The following is a 23,666-nucleotide window of genomic DNA, read 5'->3' as shown; positions in this document are numbered from 1 at the left end:
GCCCTGCCGCAGATTGACCAATCTCTGAGCCGCAGCCTCGGGGCAGGATCCCTTGTCAAAAACTTCTTTAAAGCGAGACAGGAAAGTGGGGAAAGACAGGTCGGGGTTACCTCGTAAAACAGCGTGCCCCACTCCAACCGCCCTTCCCCGGAACAGGTTGACCATAAATCAATTTTTGCGCAGTCTGAAGCGTAGGCGAGTCTTTGCTGTCTGAAAACTAGTGAACACTGGGTTAGAATCCTCCACACTTCCCTAGCTCACCATGGAATACCTCAGGAGTGGGCAGGGCTTTCTCCGGTGTTCCGGTGGCTTCGGATGCGGAGGCTGACACTACCCGACGGTGCCGGCGGCGGGGCAGATGAATCGGGCTGGTGAGGCATGGCAGATAACACAGTGGGTTCCAACATACCCCGTAAGTCAGCCAGGTGTTGAGTGGTAGCACTGAGTTGGCTTGTGATCAGGCGAAGCATGTGGTCATGGCGCTGGAGGGTCTCTTCCTGGTTGGCCAAAGTCCTGCTGATGGGATCAGCCTCCGCGGTGTCCGATTGTGGCTGGATCATTCTGTCACAACTGAGAAGGAGAAGACACACAGGCGGTAACTGATGAGAGCAGAGTGCAAGTTTATTTACAGTGGTAGTGAGAATGTGTGAAGGGAAGCAGGTCCGGGATTTTGTGGGAAACAGCTGGTGGCGAGCGCGACAGAGAGGCCAAGGGGAGAGGAGAGGCCAGGCAGGTGAGTGAGCAGGCAGGTGGAACGGTCCCGAGGATCAGCGGTGGCACGGCGTGGAACGGCGTGGCGAGCGGAGAGCAGGATTTCCAGGGAGCGAAGGCAGGAGCCGACACGGAGATCTGGGGAAGGCGAAAAGCGAAAAAACAGGTAAGTCTGGGAACACACGACAGGAAGTCACCGAAGGAGCCGACACTAACTTGGAAGTAGTCAATGATCCAGCGACGAGTGAATGTCCGCTGGCAGCTTAAGTAGTTCCACCTGATGCCTTGATCCATCACAGGTGTGGTGGAGCCACGCCCACGTATCTGCCCAGAGGTGGAGACGCCTGAAAACCCCTCTCCATCTCTGCTGGACAGCCAACGACTCACAAACACAAAAACACAGACCGGCCCTCCCTGGGTTATGACACTGACTTCTTCATATTTCACCGCAGCTGTTTGCATGGAGCAAGCAAAGTGTGTTTCTGACCTTTGTGCTGCTACATCCATTTCTTCACAGAGATCAGGGTGAGCTCCTCCCACAGTTTTTCCAAGAGGGCTGTCCCATAACACAAGGTCTCCCACTACCTTGATTGTTTGTGGTGCGAGTTAGCCTTCTCTGTGGCTGATGAGCAGTTCAACAATGTCTGTTCTTTTTAAATCCTCCAAGTCAATTTCTGGGAAGAACTTCTTTAGTTGTTGTGGCTGGATAACTCTGTACACTTTTGCAGTCTCATTGAGACCATAGCAGATGAGCTGGTGTGCTTTTTCTGTTCCTGCTGTAGTTTTAACTCTCACTTTTAAAAAGTATCCTTTTGTTTTGACTTTTATTGCCATTCCTCCAACTCCATGGACAATTAATGTTATCTTCTCACCTTTGAGGTGAGGTATAGTTGGTGTCTGAAGCCAAATCAATTAGGGTTCCAGTTCTTTGGCCTGCATTAGCAGTGACCTCCAACAACATCAGGATAACAGGTGGCTCTTTTAGTTCTCCATAAGCCCAGGGGTTTCACTTCTGGTGCTGTTTGTGGATGCAGCCAAATTTGAGAATGCTCTTTTGCGTTTTTCTGCCATTTCTCTCTTGTTCCTCTGTAACCTTGGATTTTCTCCTGTTTTTATCCATATCATTCCTCCTGGATTCTCCTTTTGGACAGAGGAGGCAATGATGATCTGAGGAGCTTCCTTTTTACAGTCTTCCTGCACAGATACATCCACCATTCTCTTCATGATGTCTCAAACACCTTGTGCATGCTCGTAACTTCTTTAAAACATCAAGCTTCTCAGATACTTTCATGCCTTTGAACTGTCTGCAAAAGAACACTTTCTCTTCATGCTTTGTGTCTCCACAGACAAGCCACCCTTGGTTTTTCCTTGGAGTGTGAGTGAAGGGCATGTTAACCTTTCCAATTTCTTTTCAGTCTGTTTTTCATTTACTCCAAGCTGCTCTAGTCATTCCAGTATTTCCTCTTGTGTTTTCAGAAACTTGAATAGACTGTCGAAATGATTGTCTGGGTAACTCCATTTGCAGGATTGCCCATGAAGACCAACCAGTCTCTCTTTAAAGAATCAGGGAGTTTACTCTCAATGGACTTAGTGACCAGGGGGTTCTTAATATCTCCAACATTTCCAAGCTCTGTGAGGTCAATTAGGGCCTATTCAACTGCCTGTATTAAGTCAATCACTTTTCTTGGCTGGTTAACTTTCAGGACTAGAATCTTCTCAGATTCCTCAATTATCTCCAGCGCATTAGTGGACTTGTTTCCATATCTGTTTTCCAGTACTTGGAATATCTCATCAGCTCTATTGTATGTTGACAAGTGCAATTCACAACAAATTCTTCCATCCACACTCTCTATTAATTGGGACTTTTTAACCTCACCTGAACTGGTTGGCTCTCCTTGCTTTTGCAGAGTTTCCCAGTTTTTTCTCCATCTTTGGAAGTTTTTCTTACAACCATAAAATTTGGGAAGACTAATGGGCTTCAATCTGACAATGGGCTTGAGTGATCACCATATTTGAGGTGGCTCCTTGAGCTGCTTCAAATCAATTTTTTTCTTCTTCAGTACTTTGTGCTCTGACAAACTTTGCTTTCCTTTTTTTTTTTTTTTTTGCATTTTTGGCCATAGCGGCTTTTGTCTACAGTGGAGAGTGACAGGAAATGGGGGAAAGATACGGGGGAAGACTCGCGGGCAAATTGGTGACGGGCCGGGACGCGAACCCGCGCCACCCCACCGCAACGCGGCGTGTGTATGTGGTCGCCGGCTTCACCACTATGCCACCCAGGTGCCCTCCTTTTTTGAAATTTATTACCTGTTGCTTTAAGATGCTTTACTCTGCCTTCTACACTGCCTTTGTCTTCTGCTGGAATCCAAATTTCCCAGGCTACTAGGATTTTAATTGCATCTTGGATCAGCTTCTCCACAAAGGTCACTTGTGTCTCATATGCACTTTGATTCACCACTGAGACATTTATTGCAGCAGCATCATCACAAGCTATTTCTGCCTCCTGAATTGCAGTGCTGGGCTCTTCTTGACCATATCTTGACCACAAGTTGCATCAAACTATTTTCCTCACTTTCTCCAATCTTAATTCAGAGTCATTAATAGTTTTCTCCAGATCAGCTTCTTGTTGCGCATCAAGTTCCACGTCATCATGTTTATCAGCTCTGGCTTCTATGTCTGTTAGTAGACCAGCTCTGTAGTCCTCATTAGCCTCACTGATGTGTCTTGCTTCAGAGGTGAGCCTATTAAACTCCACTCGCATTTCCATCTCAGTCATATTGCGAGCTCCTCTGCTCAGGAAGTTAGCTTGCTTGGTAAAAGCAGATTTAGCTATGGCTCGCTCCTGTTTCAGTTGCTTTATGGTTTTCCCAAAACCTCTTCAGCCATTCTTTACTTGGTGACTGATGCACTGCACTCCAGAACTTGATAATCCCCCTCCACATCGACAGAACTCTCTGGTTTGAGACTTCACTGTCACAGATGGTTATCTGTCAAGTTTGAGTCTTATCCTGGTTTATCTTGACAGTGTGCAAGAGTATATACAACTGTCTGCAGTTTGCAAAAAAATTACTTGCACAAGACTTGCTGGTCAAAACTGTCAAACATTCTTTAATTGTATGAGTCACATGCAAAATGATCCATTACACTATGACTGTTATACATATGTATAACATATTCTTGAACATTTAGATGTGCAGATCTGTGCTATCATAAAAAATCACTTTTAAAAAATTACATTAGATTCAATTTAATCAATTCATTGTCATTATATATTTCACAAGTACAGTGCAACAAAAATGCAGAAATTGTTTCTCATATGGGAAATATGTACAAAAAGCTATTAAAGGTTTGTATGTAACTGTTCTTTCTCAAGGCACGCAACATTTTAATCTTCTTAAAAAGATCATTTCAAATAATTGCACACAAGAACAAGTTATTCAGTTGTGTTACCACATTGCCAAGGTCTGGAAGAAGACCTAAACAGTCACCATCAGATGAGATGAAATTGGTTAGCATATTCAGGAACAATCCAGAAACCACCAAGACTTGAGTTAGTTGGCATAATAACACTGTAACAACTGCCAAGTGTACTTGTGGTACCATTATGCTCTGGGGCTGGTTTTCTGACAGTGGTACCGCTACATGGCAAAAAATTGATGTGATAATGAAGGAGGAGGATGACCTCCAAATTCTTCAACTTCACCTCAAATAAATATCTAGATGACTGAAACTTGGACACAAGTGGATGTTCCAACAGGACAATGATCCCCGAAACACATCAAAACTGGTTTTAAAATGGAAAAATTAGGCAACGATTAATCTTCTGAAATATTTTTCCCAAAGTCCTGACCTCAGCCCTATTGTGACCTTTAAGAACTCTGTCTCTGCCACAAAACCAACCAATTTAAATGAACTCTACCAATTCTGCCAAGAAGAGTGGTTAAACATCCAGCCAACTTATTGATAGCTACCAATAGCATCTGGTCAAATTGCAACTTGCTTATTAAAAATGTACAATATACAATCATTCTACCCTGGAAAAGAACACTGCATAGAAATCATTAAAAGCTAAGAATTACCAGGACCTTCATGCTGTATATATTTCTTCAGATATGAAACACTAAAAAAAGAGTTACACGCTGTATTATTTGACAAAGATGTGTAAATAATGACTTGAGAAAATTGCAGAAAGCAGTATTGTACATTGACTACAAATGTGAAAGCACTATGTCTGAAAGTCTGAAGCAGAGCTCTTCAGCAAATTAGACTTTTGTCCCAGGTCACTGTCTAGCTCCTCAAATATGAGACTCTTGTATCCTTGGCATTCACGGAAACCTGAGGATGTCAAAATGAAGACAGTCATGAAAAACAACATCTTTCATACAAGCAAAGTTTTTATCCACTTCAAAGCTGTTGCCCTTCATGTTCTCCAAACAATGGTAAACAGTCAAGTTTTGAAGGTGCTGAAAATGAAACTTCATGAACTTAACCCCACTGAGTCTATGGCAGTGCTACTGCAGACCAAATGTTAAGCTGTGCTGTTAATTTGCATAAATATCTGCTTACACGAGCTTTTCTGGAGGAGGAGTAGCAAGATTTTGTGTCTCTCTTCTTCCAAGGAGCACAAATCCTGGACAGGATGCATTTGTACTCTTCCCTCACCTAAATATCAGGATATAAATGAATTTTTACCAAGAGACAACAACCTTGTTCTTCACTTCATCACGAACATGACTAACCTGACTGGAAAAGAGACAATATACAATGAAGAGTGTAACGCCTTCAAGGCTGCCAAAGATGGTGAGGAAAGACATGGCTGTACGGTTTTGTTGAAACAGCACACGACCAAAGATCCACACGTTGCCCAACACAAACAGCTGAGCCACTGCATTAATGGTGAATGCCCTGCAGGAAACAACAAAGACACATGCAGGCTATTTGCTGGTATCTTTGGTATAACCTCTCTCTCTTTGAACTGAATTGAATTGTGTGCAGCTTGCGGGTTACTGGTGACTTACTCTATTTTGTGTATGTCATCCAGGTCAGGGTTTACACTTGAGAACTTCTGTGCTAGCTTCCACACAGTGATGAAAAAGAAGAAAATGTTTATCTGAAAAACAAACAAGCTTATGTTTAAAGATAACTGTAGCTATTTTTTTTTAAAACATTGCTTAACTTAAATATTTTTTCCTAAATACTTACAATGATGACAGCACATGCAGGACCAAAAAAATTCCAAATGAATCCCACGCTTAGCCAACAACTGAAATGCATATTAAGAGTTAAAATAAACAGAGATTCAAGGATGAATTAATGATAAAATGATAGGATTATGAGTAGGTTGAATAGAGGAATCTTACTATCTGTCAGTGCCATATGCCTGGTAATTAGCAAAGACAGAGATGGCAACAATAAGTGCTGGCACTCCATAGCCACCTGCCATCATATAAAGCATTTTAAAGTTGACATTGGAGACAAGAACTATCATCCTGAAAAGTTGTACACTGTCCAGACATATCCAGCAAAATGCCACCAGATAGCAGAAATGCAGGATTGCTGTTACCACTGCACAGCCATCCTAATGGGAAAAGAGGTGATATGTTACCTGACTAGATTTGGAAACCAGCTAAAGTGGCTAAATGAAAAATAGCCACAGCTTCTGATCCTTTCCTCAGTTTTCAACACCATCCAAGTTACAACTAAAATCTACATCTGCTTTCATCTGAGCAGCAAACCCTGTTTTTACCTGATTCACCATGTGAGAAATTCCTGCTAGAAAAAGTAGGTTAGCAATGAAGAGATTGATGCAGAGATGCAGATGGATGGTGGTTCTTGGGCTTTTAATGGAGTGCATCATTGAGAAAGTCAGGATACAGAAGAGTAAGCAAATCAGTGAAAGTGACAGGCCAACCCAGATGATCAGCTGCAACTCAAACTTGTCCTGTTGGGAAAAGGAATGAATATACATGAAAGTGGATTAATTGTTAAACTATTATAAATTCCAAAGTTTAAGCATTATGGTTAATCAGTTTTAACCTCAATCTCATAGAAAGCCGTGAATATAGCAAAGGTCCCCAGGTGGTTACAGGAACACAAAGTATATTCCAGATTTGACTCCATCACACTGCAGCCACGATCAGACCATGATCCTCCTTCCTCTGAATCCCAGAACACACAGACGTGGGATGTATGATTTGCCTGTAAGCAAATATACATCATAGATATTGGTCAACTGGTATTATTTGTTTGGCAAAGGTGATTATCACAATCTGAAACAGCAATCGTGAGAAATAACTTCTCCCCTTTACCTGTTGTAGGTGGCGCAAAGTTAGTTTGACTGGCTTTGTGAGGTGGCTTGTGTTTCTGTTACTGACAGTGACAGTCACCACTTTGGAGTTTATCTTAAAGCTCTGGTTCTTTTGCAATTTCGTCCCATCAGAGAAGTCACCTGTAGAGTTTCCCAGGTTTGAATAGCTCATCAAGGACACTGCTGAAAAGCCTGTAACAATAACAGGAGAATATTGTCGGAGTGGACAATAACCTGATGACATTGGTTAGAAATGTGGTATTTGTTGGCATGTCATTACCAAGATAATCGGCGGGATCTCCAGCAGCTATCTCCATCTGGATATCCAACTTAGCATGCTTAGTTGATAAGACTGTGTTTCCTTTGGGTATAATAGGTCCCTTATGTGTGACCATTTCCAGCTCTGAAACAGATAAATGATTAAGTTTTTAAACTTGCATTACTTGTTTAATAATGCTGCAGAAAAGGTAATTAAAATTAAATGTACAAGCTGTTGGGAAAACCCTGTTATATTTAAACATGTCTACCTTTCAATAATGAGCAATAAACTAATACTGAAAAAATCTGCTGATTTACTTTATGCTAATTTTTACGAACCTGTGTGAGTGGAAGTTCTGTTTTCCCCTGGACTCTTTATGAAGGGAGCAGTTAGCCTCAGAGCTGTCTCTACCAAATCCAGAAAGGTGGAGACTTTCCTTTTGTCATTGAGGACACCACTGGACAAGAGCTCATCTATCGCAGACAACAATGTCTACAGGCCAGGAGAGTAGACCATGAGAAACAAAAGAAAAAGGAAACAGAGTCAGGCTGATGCAGACATTCAGGCTGTATATTACCATCAGTCAACATAAACAGTCTATGAGACATCTGAATACCAGGTGACAAAACTTGAAAAAGGTACAGCATCCTGTTTCTGCCCTGATTTCAAGGAACTTGAGGGGTTGTTTTTTGTCATAGGATTATAGTTTACTAAATTTAGTGGTACCTTCAGGAATTCTTCCTTCCAGCTCATCTGATCAGATTGGTTCTGATTTTTGCTCTCTGTGAGTTGCAGACAGAGTTTTTTGAGCTGCTTCACAATGGGAAATTTCTAGGAATGAGATTTATGGTGGATGGAACAAAAATGTGAGAAATGCTTTTTAATATATGCTGAACTTTGATGCTTTGTAGTGTGGAGTTACCTCTTCCAGCATGTCTTTGAAAACATCACAGTTTAATGCTGAGGAAACAAAGATTGATTAATTAAAATTGCCAGTAACTATATCCATTATGTAAGCATTTGCTGGGAAGGGTACTAGTTAGAAATAGATGAGGGGCTCGTCATTTTATGAAAGAATATGGATCTATTAATTTTGTTCTATCCAAATAAATATACATATGATACATATTTTGGTGCATTATGTCATACTTGCAGCCCTCACCTTCACATTGCTCCAGATTCCCTGAGAAGATGAATCTGCCAGATTTTAGTTCAAAGCCAGCATTACAGACACAGTAATAGCTGCCTTGTGTGTTTATACAGGAAGCATTGTGACCACAGACATTTTCTCTCTGACATTCATCAATATCTAGATGAACAGGAAGAAGACATTTAGGAGCTGAGATTAAAAAAAAAAACCTCAGCCATCATCTTAAACACAGAATAGATCACTCTAACATTTTACCTTCACATGAAGCATTTTCATCACGACTAAAGTTTTTCTTCCCAGTGGTAGAAATGAATCCATCATTACAAATGCACAAGTAATAGGGGATTGCATTGTCACATTTGGCGTTAGGTCCACAGATGTTTGTGATTTCCGAACATTCTTGGATATCTTTAATTAAACAAGAAAGAGAAAAAAAGGAACAGAACTTCCATATTTACATAAGTAATGACTCCATGACAAACTTTCTCCAAACCAACCAGAGTTGTTGCCCTCATTAACTGAAGATGACTTACCTTTGCATCCACCAACTGTAAAATTCACCTCCCCTGTTGGTGACCTAAAGCCATCCTGACACTGGCAGTAGTAGCTCCCATTTGTGTTCTTGCAGATCGTATTATCTCCACATGAGTTGTAATCTTCACATTCGTTTATGTCTTAAAATCATGAAACAAGAATGTGAAATGATGTATTTGCTCAAATATGTGCTTCAATATGAATTTGATATGGACCTAAAAATAAAAATGGCCTGAAAATCAGAAAATCAAATGTTTGATAGCAGTGAAAGAAAGGTTACAGATTTGTGTTTGTTTTATATTATTTCATAAAATTCATTAAACAAATTTTACATTATATATTTAATTTATATTATATTTATATTCAAATAGAAAAGAAGATGCACACATTGACCAACATGCATTTTTTCCATTACTGGTTAAGTGTTAGATAAGTTTCTTTTTCATACCTGTGAAAACTGTTTTCTTCCTATTGCAGCTAAATCCATCAGGGCAGGGTACTGAATGCCCCATGATTAGGCAGAGGAAAAGAACTGAAAAACAAGCAGAGAACTGTCAGCCTATAGTGTAGTTCAGTACCTCTTTAATATGAATTTAACCTGACTGCTTTACTATTTGAAGTTTCAAGAATTAGGTAGTTATTCCACAGAGTCAAGCACTTCTGATTTTTGGTTTTCTTTTTCAGAGGAGCCACAGTAGCCAAAGTTGTATAAAGCTATTAATGAGATAACTGACATTAATTACTTTTTAAGTCTAATAATAAATTAAATGCAGAGTTAAGGCTGTCATTTTCAGCATCTACATGGATGCTAAAATCACCTCCTATAATTATTTTATCTGAACTGAGCTCTATCACTATCAAATCTGTCAGACCCACATGCATCTTTCATATAGGGTCATGTGGGTCTGACATAATCCTAATTTTTTAAATGCAGAATCTTTGTGATTTCTGATAAATTGACAAACTATGTGTCAGTTGATAGCAATGAATCATGACTCAGCGACTATCATATCTGAACATGGAAAGAAGCAATTATGTACTCAAGGAGGAGGAAGAAGAGGTTTTAGACAGACTCGTTGTGGAAGGTGATCTTTCATTTCATTTATAGGACATATAACACATGTGCTTGTACTGCTCTATTACTAGGATTTGGTCCACTTGTAATTGACTGAGATAGCCATTGTAAAATATCACTTTTAAAAAATTGTGATCTTAGATTAGATCTCATATGGGAAACGTACAAAACACTTTTAAAGGTTTGTATGTAACTGTTCTTTCTCAAGGCACATAACATTTATCTTTTTATAAATATTTTTCTATTCCTAGCCTTGTGCAGATGTATGATAGATATGACTCACCCAGTATCAGGAGGATCCACTTGCTCGTCATATTAAACAGTATCCAAATCTCTATAAAGATGATTAAATCAATAGAAATATAAACCTGGAAATTATCTACTTTCAGATTGTCTGAAAGTGCTTCTTTAACTAAAGAATTGTAAAGTAAAAATATATCTGCAATACCAGAAAAACATAGATATAAAAATGCTGGGAACTTAAAGAATATCTCACATTACACAGAATGGCCTCCTCGTTTTCTCTTTCTGGCTGTCTGTGTCTTCTCTCCTCCCTTCAAAATTTTTTTTATCAACTATTAACATCTGAAAGTGTCACTATGCTGACTAGCTGACATGTTTATCTCTTTCTATTTCACACCTTTTGGACTATATATGGTTACTTTGTGAGATTATGTAGCTTTGCAGGAAGAGTAAGGCAGCACTTCAGAATCCACCACACAAGTTCTGGTGTAATTTCTCCTTATTCTATTCTATTCTATTCTATTTGTATAGCACCAAATCACAACAAACAGTTGCCTCGAGGGGCTTTATACTAAAGGTTAACACCATACATTAATTCCAGTGAAAACACACTAATCAAAATGACCCTCTATGAGCAAGCACTTGATAAAAGTGGGAAGGAAGAAAGAAACTTCCAGCAGAATCAGGCACATCTGTTGCTTTTCTGAATGCTTGTGACAGAAACCAAAAATAGACACATAAGTAAGCAGCTCCTTATACTGGTACTGTGTGTGTGTGTGTGTGTGTGTGTGTGTGTGTGTAACTGACACCGAATTGTCTTGGAGTGGCCATGGGAGGCGGTGTGTGTGCTGGAGAGGAGGTGAAGGACCTGCGAAGAAGAAATTAGGTTTGATGGTCCTGAGCTGCTTTCTGTCGGCATGCTTTGCCTCATTTTGCTTGTTTGGTGTGGCGTGGTGTCCGGTTTCCCCGTGGTTTCCTTTTCCTCGGTTGGATGTTTGCTTGGTGAGTTATCGGTTTGAATTTGTATCTTCCCCTTTTCTAAATTGCATGTGTTGTATTTTAAGGATTTTATTGTTTTATTATTAGTCTTAAGGTGACGGGCAGCCTTACAGATGATGTCTCCCCGTAATATAGCACCCCTCGGTGACGGAACGAGGTACGTTTGCCTTGTTGTAAGTGGCTTGAGTTTTTGTTATAGTTGTAAGTTTTCCTTTTGATAATGTATTGTAAATAAAGTGATTGTTTTTTTTGTATCTGTTTTTAAGTTTTCATGGTGCATAATGAAGTTTGGAAATAAAGAGTGGAAGCACCTGTTGAGACTTCCGTTTATTGACCCAGGGGCAGCTGTGAGTGTGTGTGTGTGTGTGTGTGTGTGTGTTTGTTTTACATTTATAATAACAATGCAGGAAAGACAGGACAGCACTTCATGTAATATGACAGTACTGCAGTACAGTAGTGACTACACCATGTGTACCAATATTACAGTGTATCACAATCTATGACGGGGAAACATTATTTGCCTTTTTCTCTAAAATGCATAAAAATGACTAAAAATGACTTAGAGTATTGTCTCCTCTCTACTAATTAAATATATTTAGGTAAATTATACTCCTCATTTCAGAAAAGACATTGAAATTACATGGTAAACATGGGAAAATGGCACCATAAGTTGTAGCCTATGTTATGTAGTGGTGGCTAACGTTAAGCTATATTCAATTAGATGTTTGTATTCTGACATAATATTAATAATAATAATAATAATAAAAGGTTGTCCTTCTGGTGTGTGTTGCTAGTTCATTCTCCATATCAAATGCAATAATTTTAAAATCACTATCCAGAGCCCTTAAACATGAAGTATATAAGAATATTTATTTATGTTAAAGCTTTCAGGAGAAAATATGCAAAACTTAATAAAGACCACAATTTTAAACAATTTACACCAATAGAGAAGTAAAATGCAAACTGGAACAAAAACAAACAAAATAAACTGTAATACCCCCCCCCCCCCACCCCCCCCCCCCCCCCCCCCCAACTCATCTTACAATCCTCTAAAATATTGTCATAGTAAACATAGAGCAGAGGTGCAGTCAAGTATGAAAACACAGGGAAATTGCTTGGCAATGCAACTGTACATTTAAAATATTTCTGTTTCATAATTGTCCTCTTATTGTAGGTCATTTTTAATAGCTTGAAGACAGTGGTCAAAGAAAGTGCTTTGTAGGAAATGTATCTATATTGCTCATTGAATGAAGTACCTGAATTACAGAATGAGCATCATTAGATTAACCTGATACAACAGGTCTTTACAGTATTATCATAATAAGAAAACATTTTTCCATATGTGAATATTTTTAATATTCGTAGATTTACTTTTTTCCAAAACTTCTCACATCACTGCTTGTTTGATAACCTTAACAGAATGCTTCATTTATAAGGACTTTGCAAGTGGTAATGATTTTAATAGATAGTGCAGTAACTTAAAATGCAAAGGCTCACACATAGTGAAGAAAGATAATATCTACAAAATTTTTCAGTGAAGCAAACAGGCGCCCCGGCTATACAGGTAAGTGCAATGTCAATATGTCTCAGTGACTGAAAGACCAGTCTCCAGCAAGTCAGACTTTACCCCCAAGTCACTGTTTAGCTTCTGAAATATGAGACTCTCCCGTGTCCTGAGTGCTCTTGGATCCCTGAGGATGACAAAAAGGGGGCAATTCAATCAGCTGTGAAAAACACATCAAATGTGTAATTATAGGACAGGTTACTATTTTACTGACTCCAACTCCTGGGGAAGAATTAGGCTTCCTTTTTGAAAGTGTTAAAGATGAAATTATTAAGCTATTCTATCAATATGCATACAAAATGTTTGTTTTAACTTCGCACGCACACGCACACGCGCGCGCACACACACACACATACACACACACACACACACACACACTCACAGGAACAGTATAAGGAGCTGCTTACTTGAGCTTTGCTGGAGTAACTGAACTCTTTGTAGCTCTTCTTCCGAGGCACACAAAATCTGGTGAGGATGTTTTCATATTCTTCTCTCACCTAGAATCAGAACAGAATTTGAGTTTTGGACATCACTAGAGGCAGCAGACCCTTTTCTTTACTCTTGAGAGAAATATGACTAACCTGTTTGGAAAACAGACAATGCATGACAAAGAGCATAACACCCTGAAGACTGCCAAAAATGGTGAACAGGTAAGACATGGTTATAGTGCTTTCTTCAAACTGGAAACAACCAAAAATCCACATGATTCCCAACACACACAGCTGAGCCACTGCAGTAATGGTGAATGCCCTGCAGGAGGCAACAAAGAGACATACATGTCATTTGTGAGGTACTTGGGTGAAGCAGTAAATTGCATTTGTGAGGTATGTGGGTGAGGCTGTAGTAGATGACATCATGCTTTCCACATGGCTTTTTTAGAGTGGGCAGCTTGAGGTTTAGTTGTGACTTACTTTATTTTGTGCAGGTTGTCAAGGTCAGGGTTCAAACTTGAGAACTTAAGTGCTAATTTCCACACAGTTATAAGAAAGAAGAAAATGTTTATCTGGAAGACAAAAGAGAAGAGGCTTAAAAAAATAACTAAAGTCACTATTTTGGACATCCTTTAGATCAATTATTTTCCTAAATACTTACAATGATGATGACACAGGCAGGGCCAAAGAAACTCCAAATTAATCCCAGATTTAGCCAACAGCTGAAATACACATCAAGAGTTTTCAGCAGGCTGTTTGCTAATATAACCAGAAATTCAAACTTGAATTAACGATAGAGCAATATGACTATCAGCAGATGGAATAGAGGAAACTTACTATCTCTCAGTGCCATATCCCTCAGAATTAGCTATGGCAGAGATCGCAACAATAACAGCTGGAACACCATAGCCACCTGCCATCATGTAGAGGGTTTTGAAGTTGGTGTTGAAGACGAGGACAACCATCCTGAACAGTTGAATGCCCTCCAGACACATCCAGCAAAATGCTGCCAGGTAGGAGAAATGCAGAACCCCTGCTACCACTGCGCAGCCAACCTAATGGGGAAACAGATGAGGATCAGGGTGACAGCAGTTATAGGGGGCAAGAATAATGGGATAAAATGAGGTTAAAGAAATAGTGAGAAATTCCAAAATGGTGTATATATATCTTCAGCACCCACATGAATCATTCGGTAGCTTTGCTGTAACTTAGTGTCTAGTTCTCCGCTCTATTTGAATGTGGCAGAAACTTCTACTTACACATTCATGTTGATGGCATGTTGAGTTAATATTACCTTGTTTGCTGTCTGAGAGATGCCTGCTAGAAAGACAAGGTTTGCAATGAAGAGGCTGATGCAGAGATGCAGGTGGATGGTGGTTCTTGGGCTTTTAATGGAGTGGATCATCGAGAACGTCAGGATACAGATGAATAAGCAAATCAGTGAAAGGGACAGGCCCACCCAGGTGATCAGCTGCAACTCAAACTTATTCTATTGTGGAAAGGAAGGGTAACATTATTTGATGAAAATGGACTTAAGTTTAAACTAATATAAATTCTGAACTATGGTATGAATAATTAGTTGTAACCTCAATCTCATAGAGGGACATGAGTACAGCAAAGCTGCTCAGGTGGTTACAGGAGCACACAGTGTAATTCAGGTTTGACTCCACCACACTGCAGCCACGATCAGACCATGATCCTCCTTTCAGTGAGGAATCCCAGAACACACAGCTGTGCATTTGAGTTTTCTGTTAAACAAATATACACCAGAGATATTGACCATTATGCCATACCTGTTTGACAAAAAGGATTATAACACAATCTGCAAACATGAGAAATAGCTTCTCCTTTACCTGTTGTAGGTGGTACAGAGTTAGTTTGACTGGCGTTTTGAGGTGGCTTGTGTTTCTGTTACTGACAGTGACAGTGACCACTTTGGAGTTTATCTTAAAGCTCTGGTTCTTTTGTGGTTTCATCCCATCAAAGAACTGTGTAGAGTTTTCCAGGTTTGAATAGCTCATCAAGGACACTGCTGAAAAGCCTGTAACAATAACAGGAGAATATTGTCGGAGTGGACAATAACCTGATGACATTGGTTAGAAATGTGGTATTTGTTGGCATGTCATTACCAAGATAATCGGCGGGATCTCCAGCAGCTATCTCCATCTGGATATCCAACTTAGCATGCTTAGTTGATAAGACTGTGTTTCCTTTGGGTATAATAGGTCCCTTATGTGTGACCATTTCCAGCTCTGAAACAGATAAATGATTAAGTTTTTAAACTTGCATTACTTGTTTAATAATGCTGCAGAAAAGGTAATTAAAATTAAATGTACAAGCTGTTGGGAAAACCCTGTTATATTTAAACATGTCTACCTTTCAATAATGAGCAATAAACTAATACTGAAAAAATCTGCTGATTTACTTTATGCTAATTTTTACGAACCTGTGTGAGTGGAAGTTCTGTTTTCCCCTGGACTCTTTATGAAGCGAGCAGTTAGCCTCAGAGCTGTCTCTACCAAATCCAGAAAGGTGGAGACTTTCCTTTTGTCATTGAGGACACCACTGGACAAGAACTCATCTATCGCAGACAACAATGTCTACAGGCCAGGAGAGTAGACCATGAGAAACAAAAGAAAAAGGAAACAGAGTCAGGCTGATGCAGACATTCAGGCTGTATATTACCATCAGTCAACATAAACAGTCTATGAGACATCTGAATACCAGGTGACAAAACTTGAAAAAGGTACAGCATCCTGTTTCTGCCCTGATTTCAAGGAACTTGAGGGGTTGTTTTTTGTCATAGGATTATAGTTTACTAAATTTAGTGGTACCTTCAGGAATTCTTCCTTCCAGCTCATCTGATCAGATTGGTTCTGATTTTTGCTCTCTGTGAGTTGCAGATAGAGTTTTTTGAGCTGCTTCACAATGGGAAATTTCTAGGAATGAGATTTATGGTGGATGGAACAAAAATGTGAGAAATGCTTTTTAATATATGCTGAACTTTGATGCTTTGTAGTGTGGAGTTACCTCTTCCAGCATGTCTTTGAAAACATCACAGTTTAATGCTGAGGAAACAAAGATTGATTAATTAAAATTGCCAGTAACTATATCCATTATGTAAGCATTTGCTGGGAAGGGTACTAGTTAGAAATAGATGAGGGGCTCGTCATTTTATGAAAGAATATGGATCTATTAATTTTGTTCTATCCAATTAAATATACATATGATACATATTTTGGTGCATTATGTCATACTTGCAGCCCTCACCTTCACATTGCTCCAGATTCCCTGAGAAGATGAATCTGCCAGATTTTAGTTCAAAGCCAGCATTGCAGACACAGTAATAGCTGCCTCGTGTGTTTATACAGGAAGCATTGTGACCACAGACATTTTCTCTCTGACATTCATCAATATCTAGATGAACAGGAAGAAGACATTTAGGAGCTGAGATTAAAAAAAAAAAACCTCAGCCATCATCTTAAACACAGAATAGATCACTCTAACATTTTACCTTCACATGAAGCATTTTCATCACGACTAAAGTTTTTCTTCCCAGTGGTAGAAATGAATCCATCGTTACAGATGCACAAGTAATAGGGGATTGCATTGTTACATTTGGCGTTAGGTCCACAGATGTTTGTGATTTCCAAACATTCTTGGATATCTTTAATCAAAAAAGAAAGAGAAAAAAAGGAACAGAACTTCCATATTTACATAAGTAATGACACCATGACAAACTTTCTCCAAACCAACCAGAGTTGTTGCCCTCATTAACTGAAGATGACTTACCTTTGCATCCACCATCTGTAAAATTCACCTCCCCTGTTGGTGACCTAAAGCCATCCTGACACTGGCAGTAGTAGCTCCCATTTGTGTTCTTGCAGATCGTATTATCTCCACATGGGTTGTAATCTTCACATTCGTTTATGTCTTAAATCATGAAACAAGAATGTGAAATGATGTATTTGCTCAAATATGTGCTTCAATATGAATTTGATATGGACCTAAAAATAAAAATGGCCTGAAAATCAGAAAATCAAACGTTTGATAGCAGTGAAAGAAAGGTTACAGATTTGTGTTTGTTTTATATTATTTCATAAAATTCATTAAACAAATTTTACATTATATATTTAATTTATATTATATTTATATTCAAATAGAAAAGAAGATGCACACATTGACCAACATGCATTTTTTCCATTACTGGTTAAGTGTTAGATAAGTTTCTTTTTCATACCTGTGAAAACTGTTTTCTTCGTATTGCAGCTAAATCCATCAGGGCAGGGTACTGAATGCCCCATGATTAGGCAGAGGAAAAGAACTGAAAAACAAGCAGAGAACTGTCAGCCTATAGTGTAGTTCAGTACCTCTTTAATATGAATCTATTCTGATTCATTCTTGTGTTTTTTCTTATTAAAATTTTATCATTTAAGTTGAACCAAAATTGTTGTGAGTTTAAAAAGTCTCTGCAGCAAAAATAAATGCCCTCATTTTCTGTCCTCATTTCCTCAGATTGTTCCTGCATCTGAAATGTAATTCAAAATGAAAAGCACATTGGTGTCTGGAGAACTGGGTTTCCTATGAGTGAGGAAATATTACATGCATAGCACAAAAATAAAATTTTATTACATCTGCGAGAGTGTCAGTTTTCCTAAATGACTCCATGGGTCTAATATAAAGTTGGCTGTTTAAAAACACAAAGAAGGTTTGTGTAATCTTTAAAACAAATAACCCATTTATTGTTAATTAGGAAGCTCAATCTGATGAGGAATATCACATCTTGTCATTTTTGGGGGTTGTAAAAACACCATCTTTGTTGGTGTTTTTACAGTTTATTTTCCCTTGAGAGACAACTGTTGGCAATTTAAACTGTTGGTTGCTAGACACAGCAAAAATTTGCCATTTGTTTTCTGACTTAATTAGACTCAGTAAAATATCCTTGGAGAAGTTCAAACAACGCTAAATGCTACAAAAGGATTTCAAGATAACTAAATATAACTTTATTAAACGATGGTGTAAGATGGGGAGAAGAAACATTATGTGAAATGGTCACTTTAAGATTAGTTTTTAACCAGTGAAACTTCTGAGAATTTCTTTTCTAAGAGTGTCCTGGGCCCTGAGCTGACGTATTTTAATGGGAAGATAAACTACAGGTCCTTATGAAAACTTATGCACATGCACAAGGGGGTCAGTCAAACTCTTCACAAATGGGCCCTTCCTGGGTTTGAATCCCTGACCATCTCACTGTGAGGCAGTAGTACTAACCACTCTCTATGGTCTAATGAACAATTGCAATCCCACCCTGTCACTCTACGTTCAGAAATGATTATCGAAATGTTTGCAATATCTACCAGGTGACAGGAATGAATTAAGACTTCATGTATAGCACAATAAGCAGTCAGTGTCAATGAGAAAGTAATAACTAGGCTTTTATAGCATGAATGTAATTTGTTTGCTGGCCCCCTTTTGTAGGCATGTGACATGGTTGTGATGTCTCATGACACAGCTGACATTTGCCATTATAACTTAGAAGATGTGGATGCAAGAAACGAGTCAAAACAAATGAGAAAAATTGAAAGAACATTTTTTCACTTAAAGTTTGTCAGTGACACTGTACTGGCACTTTATCTCAATAATAAGCAGCTAAACAAAGCAACAAAACAATCAGTCCACTAGCTAACTGAAAATGTCAGGTAATTTTTGTCTAAAATGTCATCCTGGAGTCACCCCCACTTCCCCCCTTTTTAAAACATTGTTCAAACAGAATATTTTCCTTTCCATCTCTACATATGTGACATATGTGACTCACCCAGTACAAGAAGGTTCCATCTTCCTGTCATGATGAAGAAGCAAACAGAGTCCTTATCTGTTTAAAGAAAGTTAAACCAATGCAGACGTAAACCTGAGAATTATCTACTTTTAGGTGGTCCCAGCCTCTTCTGTGAAGTGAAAAAAAAACCAAAACAATGTATATAAATCTACCCAAAGTAGCTAAAGTTTATGCTGATTCCAGCAAACAAATAACTCAATGACTGAAGCCCTCTCCAACAACACACATCTCATAGAATGACCTAACCCTTCTATCTGCCTGTCTGACTGCTGAAGTGATACACTGAGATGACTAAATTTGAGGTGGGAGGGCTCTCTCTCTCTCTCTCTCTCTCTCTCCCTGTGTGTGTGTGTCTTTCTCTCTTACTCACACACACTTGCACACACACACACACACGCACACACACACACAAAAGATTGGGCCTCTGACGCAGAGGTTTTTTCTATGGGAGTAAAACCAGAAGCTTTCTTTTTAGGAACTGCTGTTTTTGTTGGGGTGTGGTGACAGAGGAAGCCCAGTATTTATGACAGCTCACTTGATTTCAGACCAATACTCTACATTACTCTACATTACTCAACACTGATAATTTATGTTTCTCATTTTGCCTTAGCTCACTTGTCATTCGATCTTTCTCCTCAGTTACACAGAGTGTACCCTGGGGGCAGACGGGGGTTAAGACTTTAGATTGTGAGGCTAGTTATTGTTTTACAGTGTCCTGCTGGCTGGCATATCCTACCATAGTCCCACAGTGTGCTGATTATGATGATGACATATACATAGCTTTTGCCCCTGACCACATCTTTTTTACACAATATAACAATGGTAACAGCATTTAGCTTTATTTAGAAAGAATTAAACAAAGAAGGCTTCTACTATTTTGTTTCCTGTACATAGTATATAGTCTGTATTTAATTTCCCATTCCCAGAGTGGAGGCTTACTGCACTTTGATTCAATAAAAGGACAGATTAAGCACTAGGGCCATGGATAAATGCATACAGTACTGAATGACAACACCAAAAATATACCATCTGCTTCTACAAACCAAAATCTTTATGAGTTTCCTGTTACACTGCATTCTGAGTAACAGCAGGAAACATAGCTTTGGAAACTCTGTGAGGGAACTTGATGTTCTTTTCTTCTTTGCACATGTGTGTGTGTGTGTGTGTATATATATATATATATATATACATACATATATAAATATATATACACACTAGGGCTGGGACTTTAACGCGTTAATTTCGATTAATTAATTACGGGGAAATTAACGAATTAAAAATTTTAACGCATTTTAATGCACTTTGCACCGTGGAACGTTTCTCAGTGCACGAGTTCCAGGCATACAGATTATATCGACGCACAATGTCCAAATTCAGGGGCCGCATCCTGCGAAGGACCCGGCCCACTTCCTTCAGAGCCCACGAAGACCGCAAAGGGAGGAAGTGAGCGGCTGGCCTTCATATCAGCGTCACCTGCCGTCACCTCTGCGTAGCTCATGTCGCCTAGCAACCGTGAGTGTGAAGCCCAGCTGTGTAAAAGCAGCTGGTTAAACGGAAAACGAACTTTTTCTCCTTTTTGTGGTTTAATTTTAATTATTTTATTCAAAATAAGCTGTTAAAACAAGCATGACACATTTCAACATCAAGGAATACAGCTGAGAGAATGATTAATTTCCAACTATAACAAGTGAGTCATTAATGTTGAAGAAAACTGTCCAGTTATGATGCTTAACTTTAATTTCAGGAGTTTGCTTATCACAGGAGCACTTCCATCCTTCGTTGGTCTGTGTAGTAGACTGGTGGGAAAATAAACAAAATTTTGAAGTTTAAGCTTATGTATATTGATTCATTCATCAACCAAACTTAAATTAATATTTCTCATGTCAAATATTGAAATGCAATTAAAATGCGATTAATTTTGATTAATTAATTACAAAGCTTGTAATTAATTCGATTAATTTTTTTAATCGAGTCCCACCCCTAATACACACATACATACATACACATATATATATATATATATATATATATATATATAAAACACTGACAAAATGACACTTTGACACAATGAAAAGTAGTCTGTGTGCAGCTTATATAACAGTCTTCATGTAGAGCAACAATTCATCTTTTAAGGTCCTCAGAGAGTTCTTTGTCATGAGGTGCCATGTTGGAACTTTCAGTGACCAGTATGAGAGAGTGTGAGAGCTGCACTACAAAATTGAACACACCTGCTCCCTATGCACACCTGAGACCTAGTAACACTAATGAGTCACATGACATTTTGGAGGCGAAATGACAAGCAGTGCTCAATTTGGACATTTACGGGTGTAGTCTCTTAGGGGTGTGCTCACTTTTGTTGCTGCTGGTTTAGACATTAATAGCTGTATATTGAGTTATTTTGAGGGAAGAATAAATTTACACTGTTATATAAGCTGCACACAGACTACTTTTCATTGTGTCAAAGTGTCTTTTTGTCAGTGTTGTCCCATGAAAAGATATACTTAAATATCTGCAGAAATGTGAGGGGTGTACTCACTTTTGTGATAAACTGTGTATATATATATTAGGGGTGGGACTCGATTAAAAAAATTAATCGAATTAATTACAAGCTTTGTAATTAATCGAAATTAATCGCATTTCAATATTTGACATGAGAAATATTAATTTAAGTTTGGTTGATGAATGAATCAATATACATAAACTTAAACTTCAAAATTTTGTTTATTTTCCCACCAGTTTACTACACAGACCAACAAAGGGTGGAAGTGCTCCTGTGATAAGCAAACTCCTGAAATTAAAGTTAAGCATTGTAACTGGATAGATTTATTCAACAATAATGTCTCACTTAATATAGTTGGAAATTAATCATTTGCTCAGCTGTATTCCTTGATTTTGAAATGTGTCATGCTTGTTTTAACAGCTTATTTTCAATAAAAGACTTAAAATTAAACCACAAAAAGGAGAAAAAGTTACAGTAAATAGTATATGCTTAACTTTAATTTCAGGAGTTTGCTTATCACAGGAGCACTTCCACCCTTCGTTGGTCTGTGTAGTAGACTGCTGGGAAAATAAACAATATTTTGAAGTTTAAGCTTATGTATATTGATTCATTCATCAACCAATCTTAAATTAATATTTCTCATGTTAAATATTGAAATGTGATTAAAATGCGATTAATTTCGATTAATTAATTACAAAGCTCCTAATTAATTAGATTAATTTTTTTAATTGAGTCCCACCCCTAATATATATATATATACACACACACACATATACATATACATATGTTGCCCTGTGGGCAGTCTTTGTAGCCAACTTGATATGGCCTAGGAGCTTGAAGGTCCTGCGCAGTATCTTAAATGTTCCCCGGACTTCACTCTTCTGCACAGGGATCTTGGATGACGTTCCTGGAATCTGCTGGAGCCATTCTCCCAGTTTGGGGTTCACTACCCCGAATGTTCCGATTACCATGGAGGACCACTGTTAGTTTAGCTCTGAAAATCGGAGGAAATGGCATCATGTTGTGATAGCAGTCTAATGAAACAGAACAAACTGCAAATTTTTCAGACTTGTTTCCAGCTGACAATGACAAGGTCATTTTCAACGCTGTTCTAAAGTACATTGATAGGCAGGGTTATTATAGAAATGCTGAACACTTTTAACAGTGAGGAAAATTGAGCTTTGTACATCTGGGAGCATGGAGGCCTTTAGGGACTGGGATACCACACAGGATGCATGAAGAGAAACATGGAAATGATCTGATGTTAGCATAACCTATTTAAAAAAAAGAAGAAAAAAAAACACTGCCTGAGAATTTCTCTGAACAAGAAGTTATTAATTTCTTCAGCTAGTAAGATAATTAACAAATTCTTTCTAGTGCTCCCTCTAACAAAATTAAGTGTAAATTAAAAAGTAATAGACATTAAATGAGCGTGGAGTCAGGTCTGAGATATTGGGCCCTTACTGTAAATAATCAAAGAGCTCATATTCAGTCTGGAGAAACTACTGCTACAGCTATCTTTAAAAAAAAAATCCACATCAGTAAGTTCCTGCAAAACTAATTAACATCCTGTCATATTTAAATTACCATATCGTTGCACCTTTGAGTGCAGCTTTCTGTACTACAGCTCAGCCACTGTGTAGTTGCTTGTACTTTAGCTGTTTGGTGAGGCAGGTTATTAAGCATTAGTGTTGGGTTTGACTAAAAACACAGAGTAAATTAAAATGTAGCTGATGAAGATGGGAATCTGGAGCTGTTTTTAGAAGATGGCTGTCAATAACAACAGGAAACCCTGTGTACATTTATGATGATGACACCAAGAATCTATGAAGGTAAATGTGTTGCAAAATGTGAGAAAGTGTAAAATAAAATGTGTAGAAAAAGTTCGAACTTTTGTTTTCACTTGTAACATTTTTCACACACGTGTTCTAAATTTACAGAAAAATTCACAAATGTGCAGATTGATATTTATACAATAAACTGAAAGCTGCAAACTTTTAATTCAAATCTGACTCATATTTATTTATTTTGTTTGCTACTTAGAACCAAACGCTGTGATT

General features: G+C 38.4%; 2 protein-coding genes across 2 annotated transcripts; both read right to left on the bottom strand.

Annotated features, from left to right (window-relative positions):
* Positions 1 to 4,936: 4,936 nt before the first annotated feature.
* On the bottom strand, positions 4,937 to 10,345 carry LOC115785176 (adhesion G protein-coupled receptor E1-like). Its single transcript, XM_030736668.1, has 19 exons — positions 10,320 to 10,345; positions 9,410 to 9,493; positions 8,961 to 9,101; positions 8,683 to 8,835; positions 8,440 to 8,586; positions 8,200 to 8,237; positions 8,004 to 8,108; positions 7,616 to 7,769; positions 7,299 to 7,421; positions 7,020 to 7,210; positions 6,748 to 6,909; positions 6,458 to 6,652; positions 6,072 to 6,289; positions 5,914 to 5,974; positions 5,730 to 5,821; positions 5,451 to 5,616; positions 5,278 to 5,373; positions 5,096 to 5,174; positions 4,937 to 5,046 (listed from the first exon to the last, which is right to left on the bottom strand). The coding sequence occupies exons 2-19, from the start codon at positions 9,471 to 9,473 to the stop codon at positions 4,937 to 4,939; spliced, it is 2,295 nt and encodes a 764-aa protein (XP_030592528.1). The 5' UTR covers positions 9,474 to 9,493; positions 10,320 to 10,345.
* Positions 10,346 to 12,328: 1,983 nt separating this feature from the next.
* On the bottom strand, positions 12,329 to 19,359 carry LOC115784110 (adhesion G protein-coupled receptor E2-like). The gene is made up of 18 exons (XM_030735202.1): positions 19,086 to 19,359; positions 17,514 to 17,597; positions 17,066 to 17,206; positions 16,788 to 16,940; positions 16,544 to 16,690; positions 16,304 to 16,341; positions 16,108 to 16,212; positions 15,720 to 15,873; positions 15,403 to 15,525; positions 15,127 to 15,314; positions 14,860 to 15,021; positions 14,568 to 14,762; positions 14,111 to 14,328; positions 13,935 to 13,995; positions 13,754 to 13,845; positions 13,424 to 13,592; positions 13,250 to 13,339; positions 12,329 to 12,969 (listed from the first exon to the last, which is right to left on the bottom strand). Exons 1-18 carry the CDS (start codon positions 19,114 to 19,116, stop codon positions 12,913 to 12,915), a joined length of 2,208 nt encoding a protein of 735 aa, XP_030591062.1. The 5' UTR covers positions 19,117 to 19,359; the 3' UTR covers positions 12,329 to 12,912.
* Between the last annotated feature and the right edge of the window lie 4,307 nt (positions 19,360 to 23,666).

Source organism: Archocentrus centrarchus, chromosome 8 (genome assembly GCF_007364275.1).
Source record: "Archocentrus centrarchus isolate MPI-CPG fArcCen1 chromosome 8, fArcCen1, whole genome shotgun sequence".
Taxonomy (NCBI): Eukaryota; Metazoa; Chordata; class Actinopteri; order Cichliformes; family Cichlidae; genus Archocentrus; species Archocentrus centrarchus.
The sequence above is the reverse complement of the archived record's forward strand: the minus strand, read 5'-3'. Positions and strand labels throughout refer to the sequence as shown.

Excerpts from the sequence above, each read along its gene's own strand:
- LOC115785176 (XM_030736668.1), bottom strand. The coding sequence starts at position 9,473 with ATGGGGCATTCAGTACCCTGCCCTGATGGATTTAGCTGCAATAGGAAG. Across the intron at positions 9,102-9,409 it reads GAAGAAAACAGTTTTCACAG|ACATAAACGAATGTGAAGAT; the intron begins GTATGAAAAAGA and ends CATGATTTTAAG. Across the intron at positions 8,587-8,682 it reads TGAAAATGCTTCATGTGAAG|ATATTGATGAATGTCAGAGA; the intron begins GTAAAATGTTAG and ends CTGTTCATCTAG.
- LOC115784110 (XM_030735202.1), bottom strand. The coding sequence starts at position 19,116 with ATGACAGGAAGATGGAACCTTCTTGTACTGG. Across the intron at positions 16,213-16,303 it reads TCAAAGACATGCTGGAAGAG|AAATTTCCCATTGTGAAGCA; the intron begins GTAACTCCACAC and ends TCTCATTCCTAG. Across the intron at positions 14,329-14,567 it reads TCTCTCAGACAGCAAACAAG|GTTGGCTGCGCAGTGGTAGC; the intron begins GTAATATTAACT and ends TTTCCCCATTAG.